Source organism: Anguilla rostrata, chromosome 11 (genome assembly GCF_018555375.3).
Source record: "Anguilla rostrata isolate EN2019 chromosome 11, ASM1855537v3, whole genome shotgun sequence".
Lineage (NCBI taxonomy): Eukaryota > Metazoa > Chordata > Actinopteri > Anguilliformes > Anguillidae > Anguilla > Anguilla rostrata.
In genome coordinates, this window is record NC_057943.1 from 37,374,122 (window position 1) to 37,392,734 (window position 18,613).

Genomic DNA, 18,613 nt, shown 5'->3' on the forward strand with positions numbered 1-18,613 from the left:
CAGTTCCTCGCTCCTCGCTCTCCAGCTGCTCTTGGCGGTGAAATCAGGGGGGGAAGAGCGCGTGCGTCGATCGACGTCCAGCACCGGTTCGCGGGAAGCGAACCGTGTCTGCTTTGCGTAACCTCGGCACTGACGTGGCGAGAGGTACCGTTTGACTGTCGAATAGCTGGGAGAGTGACCTCGGGGAGAAGCAGAGGGGCGTCGTCGTCACGAACTCACCAACTGCCCTTCCATCGTAGGCGCTCGTTTCATTCAGTGTTTAAGACCGAGTGTGAGGTTTTGCGAGTTTTGAACAGAATTCTTGATGTATCATGACGTTGGTAGGGACGGACAGGATGCACAGGACTGTCATTTTTGATAACTGAAACATTTTGTCCCATGGACGGGCTTATCAGGAATATGTGCTTCTTTGCCACGTGGCATTCTGGGATAGCCCTAAAGATGTCCATTATTTTTCTTTTTTTTTTTTCCAAAGATAAGATTTTAAAAAATCATTTACTTGAATGTTAAGAGTAAAACTTTTAATGTCCTTGCAGGGGTTTACATTTTTGTTAACATATTCGTCCAGTGTAATAGCCTACATAAGCTTAGCATTTGTCTCTAGTTGGATGTTTCACAGAACTTGAAACAAGTCTTCATTTCTTCTACACACACTCACGCTCTCTCTCACTCTCTCGCCCTCACTCTTGCACACTCACGTTCTCTGTGCTTTCTAGTATTTTTTATTTATTTTTAAACACTTTAAACCCTGCATCCGTGTTCCCAGCGCGCGTCTGTAAACAAACGGAGCAGTGGCGGTTGACACGAGACCGTTAGAACTCAACTGACTGGAGCAAATGAGGCACGACACCCACGTGCCTTAATGAGGGCCTTACCGTGCCCGCCCCGTGTGCCCGCTGGTCTGTGCCCGCCCCCCCGTGTGCCCTGCCTCGCTCCTGTAATACCCGCCCCGGCTGGTTCCGAGGCGGTACAAACGCGGTCTCGTTTAGGTCCGCAGCGACAGAAGCTTAGCGGGGTGCATCTCCAGACCGCCGCGAGGATGACCCCAGCGCCCCGTCTCTCTGTTTACGGAGGCAGGAGGTCGTGACCTTCGGGCCCGAACAGGAACAGGCGTAAACCCTGCCCTGTTGGTACAACACGGTCGTAACCGTGCCCTGTAGACGGCACAAACAGATCCGCCCTGCGGTGACACAAGTGCAACACAGGACGTCTGAATTTTACGGGTTCTTATCGTTCCTTTCAGCTGCCACAGGAACCAAATGCAGCTCTACCCGTTCATTTTTCCTTTCCCTTTCTTCCCTCTTCCCCCTTTTTTTTCCCTTAGTGCCCCTTTTCCTCCTCTTTTTAACACATCCCAGTGGAGGCTGGCAGAACAATCGACAGTCTGCACCCCACTTCCTTCCTCACAGTTGTAACCCCCCCACCTACAAAGTAAGACAAAAAGGATGAAAATGAGAGGATAACTCTTAAGGTGGCTGATCAGATTCCTGGGAGGCTCTGCCCATTCTTAACCAAATCTGCCGCAGTGTTTTGAATGCTAATATGTGAAATGACACATTCTGCAGTTGGGAAACAAGTGTGGGCTTAAGTCAAACATGACTTAAAAAAAAAAAAAGAACAAAGTGGAGATTTTGGGTGAGGATTTCCAGGCTCAAAACTAATTGGCGTCGCCGTGGCGCGTGTATTGGTTGGCTGGAGCCATCTGTCATCTTAAATTAAATTTAAAAATCCATATGCGCACTGATCCGCCCGTAAGTGTGGTACGCACGGAGGCAGGGTCTGCAGTGCCCGCCCCCTCACACAACTATGGCGCTAGTTTAAATTCCGAAGCTCGTTTGTTTCAGTTGCCTAACAAACAGCTTCACTCCTTAATTCTAAGTGCTGCTCGTCAGTAAGAAGGATTTCCACTAAAGACCATAATTCAAACAAAAGAAAATGTATAATTGAATAAAAATCATCGTTAAAAATCCACACGACCTCCGGCCATTTTGGCCATGTATTGTGTAGGCGGCACAGACAGACATAAACCTGCTACGTAATCTTGGCAGCAGTATGAGCTACATGCCAGATTTACTTTATATTGGCATTATTTGTGATACACTGGTAAGCGTAGCAGTGCCGCACGTGCCCCGTTTCCGATCAGAAGCTAAAATTCGGCAGGATGTTAAGCCCGCTTGAGCCATTGAAGCCAAATGAGCCGGCTGATGCCACTGACTGAGCACCCAGTCCTGTGATGCAGAGTTTTCCCGTTCTGAAGGTGGAGGGAGTGAAGGACGTCATCCAGAGAGTACAATAGCCGAGGCCTCACCCTCGTGTGAGCCAATCGGAGGGCTGACTGCGTCCGGGCGCTGGCCTTGTCCTCCTGATATCTGCCTGTTATCTGTCGTTTGGAGGCTTCTGCGGGTCATGTGCGCCAGAGCAGCAGCGACGGCTCGTATCGGATTGCCTCACTTTACTGCCGCGCGGCCTTTTCAGAGGTCGTAAAGTAGGCCCGGCTGTGTACGAGAGGCCTGGTGTAACGCTGGGCCTTTATATCGGCCTTCTTCGCCCAACTCCTCCATCTCTCTCCGTCTGTCGTATTGCTACTGACTAGCCGCATATCGCTAAAGGCGAGCCGCATATCGCTAAAGGCTAGCCGCATATCGCTAAAGGCGAGCCGCATATCGCTAAAGGCGAGCCGCATATCGCTAAAGGCGAGCCGCATATCGCTAAAGGCGAGCCGCATATCGCTAAAGGCGAGCCGCATATCGCTAAAGGCGAGCCGCATATCGCTAAAGGCTAGCCGCATATCGCTAAAGGCTAGCCGCATATCGCTAAAGGCGAGCCGCATATCGCTAAAGGCGAGCCGCATATCGCTAAAGGCGAGCCGCATATCGCTAAGGCGAGCCGCATATCGCTAAAGGCGAGCCGCATATCGCTAAAGGCGAGCCGCATATCGCTAAAGGCGAGCCGCATATCGCTAAAGGCGAGCCGCATATCGCTAAAGGCGAGCCGCATATCGCTAAAGGCTAGCCGCATATCGCTAAATGCGAGCCGCATGTCGCTAAAGGCTAGCCGCATATCGCTAAAGGCTAGCCACATATCGCTAAAGGCGAGCCGCATATCGCTAAAGGCTAGCCGCATATCGCTAAAGGCGAGCCGCATATCGCTAAAGGCGAGCCGCATATCGCTAAAGGCTAGCCGCATATTGCTAAAGGCTAGCCACATATCGCTAAAGGCGAGCCACATAGTACTAAAGACTTTTTTTTGTTTATTTAAAAAAAAAAAAATTTGCCTGTATTTTTTTATTTTTATTTTTTTTATTGTATATGGTGAGCTTCTCCAAACAACCACGGCCACCCCCAGTGTCTCTCCACCCAGTTTTACAACATTTATTATGAATTGTTACCAGGCAAGATGGACAAAGACAGGAAGACTGTCTTTGCACAGAATAGACAAGCCGTATAAACCAGGGTTGAGGCAAGTCTAAATTTAAACTTGGCTCCACATTCTTGACGTAGAAAGTTTTGTCTCTCTTCCGTTGTTGCTGAAAGTTAAGGCGTTTTTATGGTCTTTCTCTGGTTTCTGTGGACCAAGTACAGTGGTTTCTTAAGTGCCGGAAACCTCTGTCACTAAACAGAACTGCCTTTCGATAAGCAGTTTTCAGGAAACATGGCAGCCGACCGCTTGATTATTATTATAAAAATGTCAGTGATGTGCAGTGTGGTGGGAATATGTCCTAGAACACCCTCAGAGAGACGGGTCAGAGAGAAAAGGGTTAATTCGTCGGTGGCAGGCAGGAAGTGGTTCATTTCTCTGGGACGACAGGGAGCAGACTTCCTTTTAGGGACTGTAGCCGGGGGCGATGGAGTGGTAGAGCAGACAAGAGCACGCATAGCCTGCTCCCTTTTTACTGCCAGTCCTGCCTCCTGGGGTCCTACCAAGGGCTGGGTCAGTGTGTGTGCGTACACTGTATACATTCCCAGGAGCAGCAGTGAGATCCTACCCAGCGCTGGGTCAGTGTGTGTGCGTAGGTACACCGTATACATTCCCAGGAGCAGCAGTGAGATCCTACCCAGGAGCAGCAGTGAGATCCTACCCAGGAGCAGCAGTTCTGCCTGTTAAGCGTACGGTGTGTTGATTATTTACGTTTACACAGCGGAAACGCGCGCTCTTCCCCAGGCGTAAACACGGGCCCGCCGTTCGCCCGTTTCCCGCGGTGATAACGGCCCTCTGCCGCTTCCTGCTCAAGCCCCGCCCTGCTGGCTCAAACGAGCACACAGCCGCATCTGTGATCGCGCCCGGCGGATATTGATATTGTGATATTGATTATTCACGTTGCGATCGTTGTCCTGTCGTGCCGTTCGATTGCCCAGCAGTGAACACGGGGACTGGGAAATGTCCCTGTGGTGCGTCATGGGAATGGTGCTCAGAAATGGTCAGAAATAGCTTGAGTGTGTGTGTTTTTGTGTGTGTTTTTGTGTGAGAGACAGTGAGCGAGCTAGTGGGAGAGAGAATTGGTTTAATTTTTGGAACAAAACTAAGCCTCTCATGAGATCTTTGTGTTTTTTTTTCTCCCTATATTTATTTTTAGTTTTATAGGAATTTTAGTATTATGATGTCTTAATGCTGAAAAACAAAGGACCGCTGGGCCGTGGATAGACCCGTGGTTTTCGCTTGCGTCATTTCCCCGAGCCTTATGCAATCCCCCCCAGTACCTGCCAGCTGCCCGCATTCGTCCTGGGCCTCGTAACCCTCGTGTCTTTGAACATCGGGAAGCTCCAGATGTTCAGTGCCCTTGGCTGGCGTCCTCTCAAGGTCACGCGTTTTGCCAAAACGTTTCCCCCCTGACGGCAGTCGCGACGTCGTTTCGCGAATTTGCGTTTGCGCCTTTAACGTGTTTTGTCCATTAAAGTTTAATGAGTCGGAGGTATAAGCGGTTGTGTTAAAATATCCTGTCCTACATTAACTCTCCCGAATAAGACGTGAGGCTATCTGATAGGGGTGCAGGACTCTCGCTTCTGCATGCTCTGTGAGCCGGAAAATTAGTCTTGCTTTAAAGCCTGTGGTTTTTTTTTTTGTTTTGTTTTTTTTTTTTTGTGTGTGGAACTCGCATTGAAAAGTTGAAGTTCCCCCTCACTGTCTTGGTGTTTAATGTGCTGTTTTCTGTTCAAGAAATTATGGGCACGGTGTAGGCCTACATTTTCATAATAAATGAAGAGCAATCATATATTTTTTACTTTTATTTTTTTCTTCCTGCCAAACGGTGAAGTCAAACGTGGTACGTACCGAACTGAGATTTTTGTGTACCGCTCCACCCTTACCATCTTATCTTCTGTCTGCTGTGTCAGGACAGCTTGATTGTCCTGGCCTTTGCACGTAGACCCTTTTCCCACCGCTGGTTTGCTGGTGATGATCCAGTGGTAATTCTCGACCAGTAGCCTAAAGAGTTTGAGGCGGAGTTCTGCAGTGTTGGGCACCACCCCCTCGTAGAGCCATATTTGCGTCCCTACCCAGCGATGAGCCGTTTGTATTTATTAGTGCTGTCATTTATTTACATTACCATATAAAGCTTTGTCTTTTTTTGCATTTACTATCACGAGCAGGAGAAAGTGTTGGCTCAAGTAACAGACTAAAAGAGTAGGACGCATCTCCATGTGCATTAATATGACATTATGTACTGCAACATAGCAAAATGAATAAATAAAATAAACTCATAAACGTCTCTTGTGTCATGGCTTTCCGAGCGGGATATCAGTATGTATATACAGGGCTGTGTGTGCACTGAGAGGGGGGTATCTGTGTGTATGCAGGGCAGGGCCCGAGAGGGGGAAGTTGCGAGGGGTTGGGTGGATTTTGAGGAACTTGAGTTTCTTTATCACTCTCATGGTTACAGGCAGTAGACGCGGTCGTGAGTGAATTCCTGAGCCGCCGAGCGTATCTTTATGGCGTGGGATATATGGCCGGCCTGCTCGCCATGCCTGCGGTGCTTTCCGAACGCCGCTGCCCATCCCACTCCTTGTCAGGCGTATCTTTTGTTAGCAAGATTAGTCAGGCTTCCCCAAAAAATGCTCACTGGACCTGTAGGCTGTGTGAGAGCGGCTTGGTTGTGTCTGTGGGTGTGAGTTGTCAAAAAAAAGGTAATTCTAATGTCTCTGTTGTTGTTGTGTAATTATACATCAGGTAATTATTACTATTTTTCCGTGTAAACACAAATTGGCTGGCCAGGTTTCGTGTCCCTGAGTAACCCAAAGTAACAAATGTTGTTTTTTTTTTGCTATATAATTAGCTAGCTAGGAAGCTTGGTACTGTGTGTTCCCTCCTTTTGCACTGCCAGTTTTTAACGTTTCTGGAGTCTTTTTTTTCCAAGACTTGTCAGTTGTTTTGGTCGTTTGTATTTGTCTATATAAATCCGCCAAGGCAAGGTCGTTGGGGTCATCGGTCGTTGCTTGCAGCACTGTGATTGGGTCCTTGGGCTCATCGGTCGTTGCTTGTGGGACTGTGATTGGGTCGTTGAGCTCATCAGTTGTTGCTTGTGGGACTGTGATTGGGTCGTTGAGCTCATCAGTTGTTGCTTGTGGGAGTGTGTGATTTGAGTGTGGCTTCGGTACTCCGGCATGAAACTATTTCTGCTTCTTCTTCAGGTGTTTTTTCCTCTCGCCTCTTAAAGGCACAGCGCCGTATCATTTTTGACTTCAGTCACTTTCTATCTTTTGCACGTTTTTTATTTTTATCTTATCCCTAGTGTAGAGTGAGAGCAGGCTATAGTTGTTCTCTGGTCCGACTCCCCCCCTAAATAAGTTGCACAGCTGCGGCCCTGTCTGACCCCCGGCCGTGTTCTTGCTCTGATCCTCTGCCACGCAGACAGCCTCTGTCCTGCCCCTGCTGCCAGATGAAGGACTGGGTCTTCTCCAGCAGCGCTGTCAGACTCGGCCTCTGGCCGTAAATTTGAGCGGGAAAGATTGCCCTGAAAAAAGGTTGCGGAAAGCGCAATCTCGCCGCTGCTTTGAAGACGTGTGAAGTGCGCGTACGTCTTTCATACTTGGGTGTCAAACTCCAGTCCTGGCGCAGTGTCTGCTGCTTTAACTCCAGCCCTGGAGGGCCACAGTGTCTGCTGGTTCAATTCCAGCCCTGGAGGGCCAAGGTGCCTGCTGCTTTAACTCCAGCCCTGGAGGGCCAAGGTGCCTGCTGGTTTAACTCCAGCCCTGGAGGGCCAAGGTGCCTGCTGGTTTAACTCCAGTCCTGGAGGGCCGCAGTATCTGCTGGTTTTCAGATCTTCTTGACCAGCTGCCAATGTACGCCTTGGAAACAAGCGCTTAGTTTAAATCATTGATCTGCACCTCAAAACCCGCAGACACAGGGGCACCTCAAAACCCGCAGACACAGGGGCACCTCAAAACCCAGCAGACACGGGGGGACCTCAAAACCCAGCAGACATGGGGGAACCTCAAAAACCCAGCAGACACAGGGGCATCAGAAAACCCAGCAGACACGGGGGAACCTCAAAAACCCACCAGCACAGGGGCACCTCAAAAACCCAGCAGACACGGGGGCACCTCAAACACCAGCAGACGGGACACCTCAAAAACCCAGCAGACACAGGGACACCTCAAAAACCACAGCACAGGGCACCTCAAACCAGCAGTGGGGGCCTCAAAAACCCAGCAGACACGGAGGGCCTCAAAAACCCAGCAGCACAGGGACACCTCAAAGCCCAGCAGACACAGGGGAACCTCAAAAACCCAGCAGACACGGGGGACCTCAAAAACCCAGCAGACACGGGGGCACCTCAAACACCAGCAGACACGGGGACACCTCAAAAACCCAGCAGACACAGGGACACCTCAAACACCAGCAGGCACAGGGGCACCTCAAAAACCAGCAGGTGCGGGGGCACCTCAAAAACCCAGCAGACACAGGGGACCTCAAAAACCCAGCAGACGCAAGGACACCTCAAAAACCAGCAGACACGGGGGACCTCAAAAACCCAGCAGACACGGGGGACCTCAAAAACCCAGCAGACACAAGGACACCTCAAAACCCAGCAGACACGGGGGACCTCAAAAACCCAGCAGACACAGGGGACCTCAAAACCCAGCAGAGACAGGGGACCTCAAAAACCAGCAGACACAGCATTTGAGCATGATTTCCCTGCTGTAACAGGTTCACTCTTACCCCCGAAGGGCACGTTAACCAGCACAGATAAACGCCCGCGTGTTTTCTGTGTCTTCGGGGGTTTGTGTGAACCTGTTAAAGGCCTGTGACTCGGCACGCAGTCCCTGTTGAATACCGAAGCGAAAGTGCAGCGAGGACTTGCAGTGAAAGAGTGGAAAGAGCGTGAGAGTCGCTGGAGGAGTGCTGGCGAGTCTCTCCTCTTCCACGGCTGCCTTTGCAGCTCCTCCTTAGGGCAGGGTGAGGGGGCGGGTGGTTGTGGGGGCTGTGGGCGGGGGGGGTCTGAGAGGGTGGGCGGGAATTTGTGGTTGGGATTGTGACGCTCGCTGAGAGGCAATTTTGAAGGAAGTCTGGTCGTTAAGGCTGTGAGATTTTCCATGTGTTGCGTCGCCATGGCAACTTCAGCCGCTGCCTCTAGCCCTCCGATGTGACCGTTGAAGAGGCTCGTGGTATCACTGCGCAGTGGCTTTACACACACACACTCACACACACACACACACACACACACACTCACATACACACACACACACACTCACTCACTCACACACACACACACACACTCACACTTACACTCACTCACTCACACACACACACACACACACACACACATACTCTCACTCACTCGCACACACACACACTTATACTTACTCACACACACACACCTACACTCACACCTACACTCACTCACACACTTACACTCACTCACACACACACACACATGCTCACACACTCACACAAACATGCTCACACACACACACACACACACACACACACACACACACAAACATGCTCACACACACACTTCACACTCACTCACATACGCTCATACACTTGCGCTCGCAACAGCTAAGCAAAGCCTTTCCTCTGTAGTCTTTCACCAAAACATTAGAAACGCATAGAAAAGGAGGCGGCCATGGCTGTTGAAAGGGACGCTTGAGTGTTTTGCACGAGCTCTTCGCAGCCGTGTTTACGCGCGGCCTGTCGACCGTTGAAGCGTACGTGCGCTATTTGGTACTTGGTTGGGAAAACCGAACCGGTCAGAGAGGAATAAATAAAAAAACATTCAGTTGCTCAGGTCTTCCTTCTGGTTTCTGTTTTCAAATGCAGCTGGTTCTGTTCACCGATTGGCTGACCGGGCTCTCCACAGGCCACTTTTGGGCTCTGAGGTGAGTCTGGGGTCGGCAGTTGGGTTCGATGTGGAGCGGATGCCTCCCATTGGCTGGTTTGTCCCTCACTGAGGCCAATCCGCTTGGTCTCCTCTGCTTTTCACTGCATTTTAAAGGGCTCTAGCCCACACTGATTTTATTATTTAATTTTTTTGGGTACTCAAAAAAGGAAAACACTGCAGCTCGTTCAGTGAAAGCAAAGCACTTTTCAGAAGTCTTTGTGATAGCAGATTACTTTCCAGAGTGAGTTCTGAACGTCCGGAGTTTATTTTTGGCTGGACCGCAACAGCGGGACCAGCCCTGTAAACGCGAATGTCTGTGACTGAGTGATGAGGTTACACCATTGGTCGCCGGGTCCAGCCACATACTAGGTTTTGACCTGGTCTTGTTTTCCTTATGTAGACTTGAATTTGGATTTGGCCCAGAAAGGTGTGCATTCAGGGGTTGACTTTGGAAGGAAGAGCACCTCCCCCAGCCTCATTTCTCACTGGCCCAGTCATGGATGCGTTATCCAAGAACCCTGTCCCTTCCCCAATTCCTCAACTGGTAGCACCTCCAGTCCCCTCCTTCACCTTTTTTTTTTAAATAAAAAAAATCCCGTAACCTGTGGTAGTTTATCTTGTAACGTCCATAAGCTCAGTCATACTACGGAGCTTGTTTTTGAGCTCGATCTTTCAAAGCCATTGAAATGTTGAGGGATGACCGGTAGAGAGGTGACAGTTTGTTTGGGACCGCGGTGGGGTTGGATTCTTCTCCTGACGCCGGTAAGATGTAATGGAGAGATTCCGGTGTGTACAGACCTGTCGGGACAGAACCGTCACTCGGTCCATTACTCACCTGGCTGGCTCGCCTCTCTGGTCGGTGTTCTCTGCTGCTGCAGGAGGGGGGGGGTGATGGCGATTGGTCACTGCTGCTGCTGGCAGGGCGATTGCGATAGGTCAGGGGCAGCTGTTTGAGTCTTTGTTGGGGAATTGGTCCGTTATCGCTTTGGAGGACGGTCCACGTTTTTCTCATCGCGTCTGTTCTCGCTGAATCAGTTGACCATTGACCCCTGAATCAGTTGACCATTGACCCCTGAATCAGTTGACCGCAGTGTTGCAGACTGCGCTCGCCACTGATCAAAAACGCTACAAACACGCTCATGCTGAAGCAGACATTCGCAATGGGCTTTCACTGTTTTATTTGAGCGAGCCTTTTAATAATGACGATAATATTACATTTTGTTTGAACCGGGCTAATTTAACATTTTTGCAAGTCCGTTTGTCCGCACACTTCACCCCAGAATGTCTCGCGCAGTTGTAACTTGCAGAATAGAGGACATCGTCCCCACTTGCAGAGATTTGTATTCATGCATTTATTATTATTATTATTATTATTAGTCACCAGAGCAAATGCTCCATCTTGCTTTTTATCGCTTTGGAGAAAATATGGATTGAGCAAAGATGACCCCCTCTGTGCAGATTATCTTGATTCAAAAATGGGGGGGGGGATCATTGGGTACATTGCTGCCCCCTGCTGTGTAAGAGGTGTATTGCAGTGTGTGCAGCAGCTCTGTGAAATCAGACGGGCTTCGCTCGCTCGGCCTTTCACAACCAGCCGCACAAGTCTGCATGCTAATATAACGCACACAATACTGCGTGTAATAAGAGGTGTACAGGTTAAGTATCGTATTTATTAAAGTTGCTCAGGTTTGTTAGTAATTGATCTTAAGCGTGGCGGTTGTCTATATGTGATCAGGTGTTTGCGTGACCAGTAACCCCCGATATTGTGACTTTTCTGTGGCACTCTGGGGCAGGATGCAGCTCTGGGATATGGATGTGATGCACGGGGAGGGGAGGGCTGGTGTAGCAGCTGAAATGCGAGCGCCCCCTGACCCCTGACCCCTGAGTGCACACGGCAGACCTAATGTGCCGTGACAGCCCAGTAAGAGTGACAGCCCAGGGGCTGAGGTATCGACGTGTTTCTATGACCACGGCCCATCATGTAGCCTATACTGTAGCACAGCCACCACAGAACAAAATATACATATATTTTTGGTTTAAATTAATCAGTTTGTTTTTACACTTATTAATATTTTAATCTCTTCCTCTAAAATCTGAAACAAAATTTGAGAGCTTTTGAAGCGAGAATTAAAAAACTTGTCGTTTTTCAATCAGAGGCCGATTTTCCGGCCGTGAGGGAAGTCTGTCGGTGTGAAATCGAGATCCGATTACAAGACCGCGTCGAAATCCGGACCGTGCCGGTGCCGGCTGGCCGGGGGCTCCAGAGACGCGCGGTTCGCGATCGTGTCGCCCAGGGTACGGAATGGTCCGGTCCGTTACGGGGTACGGTCCACGTTTTGTCGCTCTTCCCCGACCACACACCCCACCCCTGCCCCCGCTGATCAGTTGTGGCACTGTGGGACAGCATGTCAAATTCGCATACGAAAAGGTCTTCCTCCGACTCCACTCTGCGAGCTTGGAACAGAAAGCGGCCGGAAGCGAAACGCGTTTCAGAGGAGAGGCGTTGGCCGTCCGCACTCTGACCAGTCAGCAGCGGCGTTGTAGACGGAACGCTCCAAATTAGGGTCGGATACTCCGTACAAAGCGCCCCAAAAAAAGAGGCTCGCGTTGTGTAACCGTTTTTATCCCACGACTGTTTCCTCTCTTTGGAAATGAACACGCTTCGCTGAATCAAATGACCTTTATTAGTAATGTTATCTCCGTGCTCAAGTGCTTTCCATTGGTCCTGCAGCTGTACCCAGTGTTTTTAATGGAAATGTGGGCACATTTGAAGGTCATTATTGCGCGCCACTGTCTGAAAATGCCCTTGTTGTGGGTAGGGTTTGTCGGCAGTGTTTTAATATTTATAATATTTATAATTTGCCACCTTACAAAAATAGTGACGGTTCCATGATGGAAGAACAGCGGTAAACAACCCTGTTCCTGGTTATCTTCTGTCCTGTAGGTTTTCATTTCAACCCTAACTTTGGCACACCTGATTCTACGAATTAGCAGCTCAATGACATCTAGCTGCTGCATGATGTGTGCTTTGTTAGGGTCGGAGTGAAAACCTACAGAACGGTAGCTTTCCAGGAACAGGGTTGGGCAGCCCTGCTCTAGCTGTTGCATGATGTGTGCTTTGTTAGGGTTGGAGTGAACCTACAGGGCGGTACATCTCCAGGAACGGGGTTGTGCAGCCCTGCTCTAGCTGTTAAATGAGGTGTGCTTTGTTATGCTTGGACTGTAAACGTACAGGACGGTAGATCTCCAGGAACAGGGGTTTTTTTTAACCATAGACATAGAATTTTACCACTCATTGGTTTGGGGAAAAAAAATTCCCGGGATCAGTTTCAGTCACCTCCGCTCCTTTCACCGCACAGCAGCGACCCCTGCTGGTCGGTTGAGTGCCCGCAAGTCGTCTTTTCTTCTTTACACAGAATCACTTGAAAACTGATGTTGAAATGTCCCAAGCTAGAGACTCAAACTCCAGCACCAGAACTAGTAATCCGCAGGATTGCTTCCTTTAACCTTAACTCTCTCTCCCTCTCTCTCACCCCCCCTCTTCCCCTCTCCCTTCCCTCTCCAGCTCCTCCTCCCAGCAGATTCAATCGCAGGGTGTCAGGTGAGTCCTGTGTTTGTGTGCCAGTCTTCCCCCTCTCCACCCACCATTTTGGTCCCCCCCCCCATGCGTATTAAATGTTCCTTAAGTGTTTTTTTTACAGTGGGCTCATTCCAGTCACTTATTTTAACCTCGCCTGACCCAGATACTGATCGTGCTCCCGCCATCTTTAAGGACTTTCCAGCCCGCTAAAGTGCTCCTTGGAGGAGCGCGGAGGCTCCCAGTGGGGGTACACGAGCGCACGCTTTGCGGAAGTCTTTTTTTTTTTCCGGAATCGCGTGACACATAAACGATCGACCTGCGGACCCGCCTCTCCCCGTCTGCTATTGGTGTGGCCTCAGACTGGCGCTTGGAAGAGCGCGGACGTTCCATTTGCCCAACGCACGCCTCCTTGACTCCTTGCATCCTCTGTCAGGTGGAGCTAAGGAGTGAGGAAAGGATGCGAGAAATGAAAATAGGCGATTGGAATGAGCCCAGTGTGTCCCCTCCTGTGTGTTACTGTATAAGTGTTCCCCCCGTGTGTTACTGTGTAAGTGTTCCCCCTGTGTGTTACTGTGTAAGTGTTCTCCCTGTGTGTTACTCTTTAAGTGCTTCTCTTGTGCGTTACGGCAGATTCTCCCCCCGTGTGTTACAGTATATGTGTTCCTCTTGTGCATTTTTCTCCTATGTTACAGTGTAAGTGTTCCCCTTGTATGTTAGGGTATAAGTCTCTCTCCAGCGCGTGTTACAGTGTAAGTGTTCCCCCTGTGTGTTACAGTGTAAGTCTCTCTCCAGCGCGTGTTACAGTGTAAGTATCCCCCCTGTGTGTTACAGTGTAAGTCTCTCTCCAGCGTGTGTTACAGTGTAAGTGTTCCCCCTGTGTGTTACAGTGTAAGTGTTCCCCCAGTGTGTTACAGTGTAAGTCTCTCTCCAGCGTGTGTTACAGTGTAAGTGTTCCCCCAGTGTGCGCGGAGGCTTATAACCCTGATGATGAAGAGGAGGACACGGAGCCGCGGATCGTGCACCCCAAAACGGACGAGCAGCGCTGCAGACTGCAGGAGGCCTGCCGGGACATCCTGCTGTTCAAGACCCTGGACCAGGTACCCCCCCCCATACCCCCGGCCCCCTCTCTCAGCCGCTGCTTAGCATGTCCCAACCGCTCCCCCCCCCCCATCCCCCCATACCCCCGGCCCCCTCTCTCAGCCTCTGCTGAGCATGCGCCAACCGCCCCTCCCTCACCCACTGCTGAGCATGCCCCATCCCCCCCCCCACCCCCGGCCCCCTCTCTCGCCCATTGCTGAGCATGCCCCAACCGCCCCCCCCCATACCCCCAGGGGAGGGACGGGCGTGGCGTGGGGGGTGGGGCGCGGCGTGGGAACCGCTCCGCCCCCGGTCTGCGCACACGCGACATTCCACACCCTCGCTCCCCTGGCGCCGGCTCCAGCGTGCCGGATCGTTCTGTTCCCCGCGGCCGGCGGGCGGGCGGGGCGACCTGTAGGGCAGCTTTCCCGGGGCCACGGTCTGGCGCCGCTTCTGCGTGCGTACCGCGTGGGGGGTGAAGGTGCTCTGCAGACTGTGTTTGGCGCGCAGTTCAGGCCTGAGGTGCGGTTCCCTGCTCACAGCGCTCAGCTCGCCGCTCACTCCGCTGCGTTTCCTGGTTATCCTGGCCGCCTTCGAGACCCGAAACGGGCCTTTCTGTGTTGGGCTCGGACGTGTTGGGGAAGTGTCTGCAGACCGTTGCGTGCTAACGCGAGCGCGTAGGCTAATCGCGGCGGCGGCTCCGCCCCCCACCTCTGAAGCCTCTCTCTCTCTGTTTGCAGGAGCAGTTTTCGGAAGTGCTGGACGCCATGTTCGAGCTGCGGGTGCAGCCGCAGCAGCACGTCATCGACCAGGGCGACGACGGCGACAACTTCTACGTGATCGAGAGGTGCGGGCTGCGGGGGAGGGGCGGGGCCCGGGGGGGCTTCTCAAAAGCTTTTTTCTTTCCTTTTTTAAACGAAGGCTCTTGTATTGCTGTATTACCCACGCCAATTGATATCATTCCAGTACAGCGTGGAAGTGGCTGTTTGGTATTGGATAAAATGATTCGCTCCTTGTCAATACCTGGAACTCTCATAGTGTAGCACACAACTGCTCAAATCCAAGTAAATATATATATTTTTTTTCAATAAAAAAATAATACAGCCTTGTCTGTTTGCCTGCGATTCGCATGACCACAATGTACCAGTGAAGCCACAGGTCCCAGATCTGCCCGTCGGTGGGTGTACCCGCAGTCATCTTGTGTTCAGCGCTTTTATTGTGACGGGCCAGCGTAACGCTCCGGCGGCGGCGGCCCGGGCCCCCGGGGCTGCTGGGTAATCGGACGTGGCCTCGCTCGGGGGCCTCCCCCCCCCCCCCCATCGATCGGGTCCCGCAGGTGTTCCCCGACCGCACCCGTGTCGGAGAGCGGGGTGCTGCTCCCCCTCCCCGATTCGTGGAGCACACTGCAGTCACAGGATGGAATTTTCTGTAATGTTCCAAGTCACTGTTTTAAAACTCCATTGCTTTTGGTTACCAGTTTGGTTGTGACATCAGCATTAGAATGTTCCGTTGAGAACGTTCTGATTGCACCTTTGTGATGTCACACCTTAAAGGGTTTAAAAACGAAATGGCGTTAATGAAAGCTTCAGTTGTCAGAGTTAGTCAGATGCTCTTTAATAAGTACAGCATGTTCACTCTCGGTAATGGCAACATCTGCTTCTGCCTGAATGTGTCATTAAGACTGTAAGTCTTCCCTCGTTAGACATTATGGGCCCTAATTAAAGACGGTTAACAGCTCTTTATACTTCAGGAGTTCCAGTAAAGCGTGGAATGATCCGGAATACACGGGGGTTCTCCGGGACCAGGGCTGGGAACGCTTGGCTTAAGTCATCCAAGGATACTCGAATATTTTAGTGAACTTGGACTGTTGATATTGGCAAGAGCATAATCCTGTTTTTTTGGCTGAATAATGGTAACGTGGGCCCAACATTGGCATTAAATGTCGATATGAGTTGATGCTGATATTTTGGTTTTATGTGGAACAAGAACAACAGCATGTAAGCTTGTGTATATATATATGTATAAATAATTAAATTCAGGAAATTTTGATTATTAAAAATCTTAGATTATTTTTCCAGATTTTCCCAAATTTTGGGACGCTTTTGAGCTTTACGTCTGTCCAGCTGTGCTTGCTCTTGACGTTGGTGCTAATCTCAGGCTTTATGGTTGGTGCTGTTTCACTGTGATGTGTCCGTTAAATATGAAGGCGAACTTCAGGGCACTCAGTCTGACCCCCCCCCTCTCTCTCTCCCCCTCTCAGGGGCGTGTATGACATCGTGGTGCGGGGCTGCTGCGTGGGGCAGTACGACAACAAGGGCAGTTTCGGGGAGCTGGCGCTCATGTACAACACCCCCCGAGCCGCGACCATCGCCGCCACCACCGAGGGGGCGCTCTGGGGCCTGGTGAGACGGCCGATGCTCGACGCGCAGCGCTCTGTCCCTCTCCGCGTGCAGTGTGTAGCGCATAGCGTGTAGAGCGTAGTGTGTAGCTCGTAGCATGTAGCACATAGCGTGTAAAGCGTAGTGTGTAGCATGTAGCGCATAGCGTGTAGAGCGTAGTGTGTAGCGTGTGGAGCGTAGCGTGTAGAGCATAGCATGTAGCGTGTGGAGTGTAGAGCATAGCGTGTAGAGCGTAGCGTGTAGCGCATAGTGTGTAGAGCGTAGCGTGTAGCGCAGCATGTTTTTGTGGCTCGTGCGTCCGGTCACGTACAGTACCGTGAAACCCACGTCTGTTCTCCAGGACCGGGCCACGTTCCGCAGGCTGATCGTGAAAAACAACGCCAAAAAGAGGAAAATGTACGAGATCTTCATCGAGTCCGTGCCCCTGCTCAAGTCCCTGGAGGTGAGTGAGGGCCGCCGTTTCCTCCTGCTTAAATATCCTGTCCACGGTCCTGTTTCAGCTCGTTTTGAGTAACCCTCCTGTACTTGGTCCGATGCAGCCATGTGGATCGGTAATCTTCCTGTCTAATCGATCATCTGGCACTCCTTTGATCTCACTCCTCTCCTCTTTCTGTCTTAGCTGTCGGAGCGGATGAAGATTGTCGACGTTCTGGGAGTGAGATCCTTTCAGGATGGAGAGAAGATCATCATGCAGGTACTTTGATATGCATTTGTTTTGTATGTATCAGACTAACGGCGGCAGAGGCTGTTGGAAAAGGCAGGATGTACTTATACCTTTGGGGGAGGGAAAAAAAGGAGAGGGCCAAAGATGGTGCCCTGGGGGACCCCCACATTGTATCTCAGTGGCCTCAGTGTTCTACCTTCTCAGCTAGATGTGTCATCTTCCACAGGGAGTTAAAACCTCATTTCAGAAGCCGTATCTTACGGTTTACACGACTCCTAGGCTTTCCGTTGGTCTGTGTAACATCCCACAGGGATGTCATTTTTCCACTTTTTTTAATGAGGTCGATCAAAGACGGAAAGCAGACTGACGTTCTCATACACAGGCCATTGCCGTACATCGACACCTGCTCGTAAAACCACTCTTACGAAGAGCCAATTTCTTACAGAGAACTACTTAACATTCTGCTGCGCTTTTACTGCCTTTCTTGTATAAGTAATGTCGGTAACTGTCTTTCAGGGGGAGAAGGCGGAGTGCTTCTTCATCGTGGAGTCAGGGGAGGTGAAGATCATGATGAAGAGTAAAGTGAGTGGAGGGAAAGCGGGGTTGGGGGAGGAATGTGGCGGGCCTGTGCGAGGTCCTGCGGGTGCGGAGCGGGCCTCTGAAGCTCTGGCTCTCCCTCCCCTGCAGACCAAGGCCGACCAGCAGGACAACACGGAGGTGGAGATCGCCCGCTGCAGCCGGGGCCAGTACTTCGGAGAGCTGGCCCTGGTCACCAACAAGCCCCGCGCCGCGTCCGCCTACGCCGTGGGCGAGGTCAAGTGCTTGAGTAAGGCCCTCTGCGTGACCGCACACACACACACACACATACACACACACACACACACCGTCAGACACACACACACACACACCTACACACACACCACACACACACAGACACACACACACACACACACATACACACACACACACACACACACACACACACACACACCGTCAGACACACACATACACACGTAGTCAGCACACACACACACACACACACACCTACACAAGTCGAACAGACATACATACGATGCATGTGCACACACACAACCCACCCCCTACCATTAAACTCTCTGATCTCGTTATGCCGCTTTTGGTTCTCTTCTTCCTCCCCCTCTCTCTCTCTCTCCCTCTCTGTCTCTCTCTCTTCCCCCCTCTCTCCCACTGTCTCTCTCTCTCCCTCCCTCGCTCTCATCTTCTCTCCCTCCCTCTCTCTCCTCTCTCTCTTCTCGCTCTCTCCTTTCTGCCCTTCGGTCTCTCGTCTCCTCTCTCTCTCTCTCTCCCTCTCTCTCTCTCCCTTTCTCTCCCTCTCTCCCCTCTCTCTCGTCTCTCTCTCCTCTCTCCTCCCTCCCTCCCTCCTCTCATCTTCTCTCTCCGCTCCCTGACTCATGAAGAGGAACATCACTCACTACGAGGAGCAGCTGGTGGCCCTGTTCGGCTCCAGCATGGACCTGAGAGACTGACGGCCGTCTCCGTGCCTTACCCACGAGAACACACACACACACACACACACACACACACACACCGACGCG

General features: G+C 51.2%; 1 protein-coding gene across 1 annotated transcript in view; it reads left to right on the forward strand.

The window, feature by feature from the left end:
• prkar2aa (protein kinase, cAMP-dependent, regulatory, type II, alpha A) overlaps positions 1-18,056 on the forward strand; it is a 36,352-nt gene extending 18,296 nt beyond the window's left edge. Inside the window, exons 2-9 of the mRNA XM_064300282.1 lie at positions 12,885-12,920; positions 13,860-13,996; positions 14,717-14,823; positions 16,237-16,378; positions 16,716-16,817; positions 16,995-17,069; positions 17,556-17,621; positions 17,727-18,056. Of these exons, the coding sequence (XP_064156352.1) occupies positions 12,885-12,920; positions 13,860-13,996; positions 14,717-14,823; positions 16,237-16,378; positions 16,716-16,817; positions 16,995-17,069; positions 17,556-17,621; positions 17,727-18,056 (995 nt within the window). The remainder of the gene's footprint in view (positions 1-12,884; positions 12,921-13,859; positions 13,997-14,716; positions 14,824-16,236; positions 16,379-16,715; positions 16,818-16,994; positions 17,070-17,555; positions 17,622-17,726) is intronic.
• Positions 18,057-18,613: the final 557 nt, after the last annotated feature.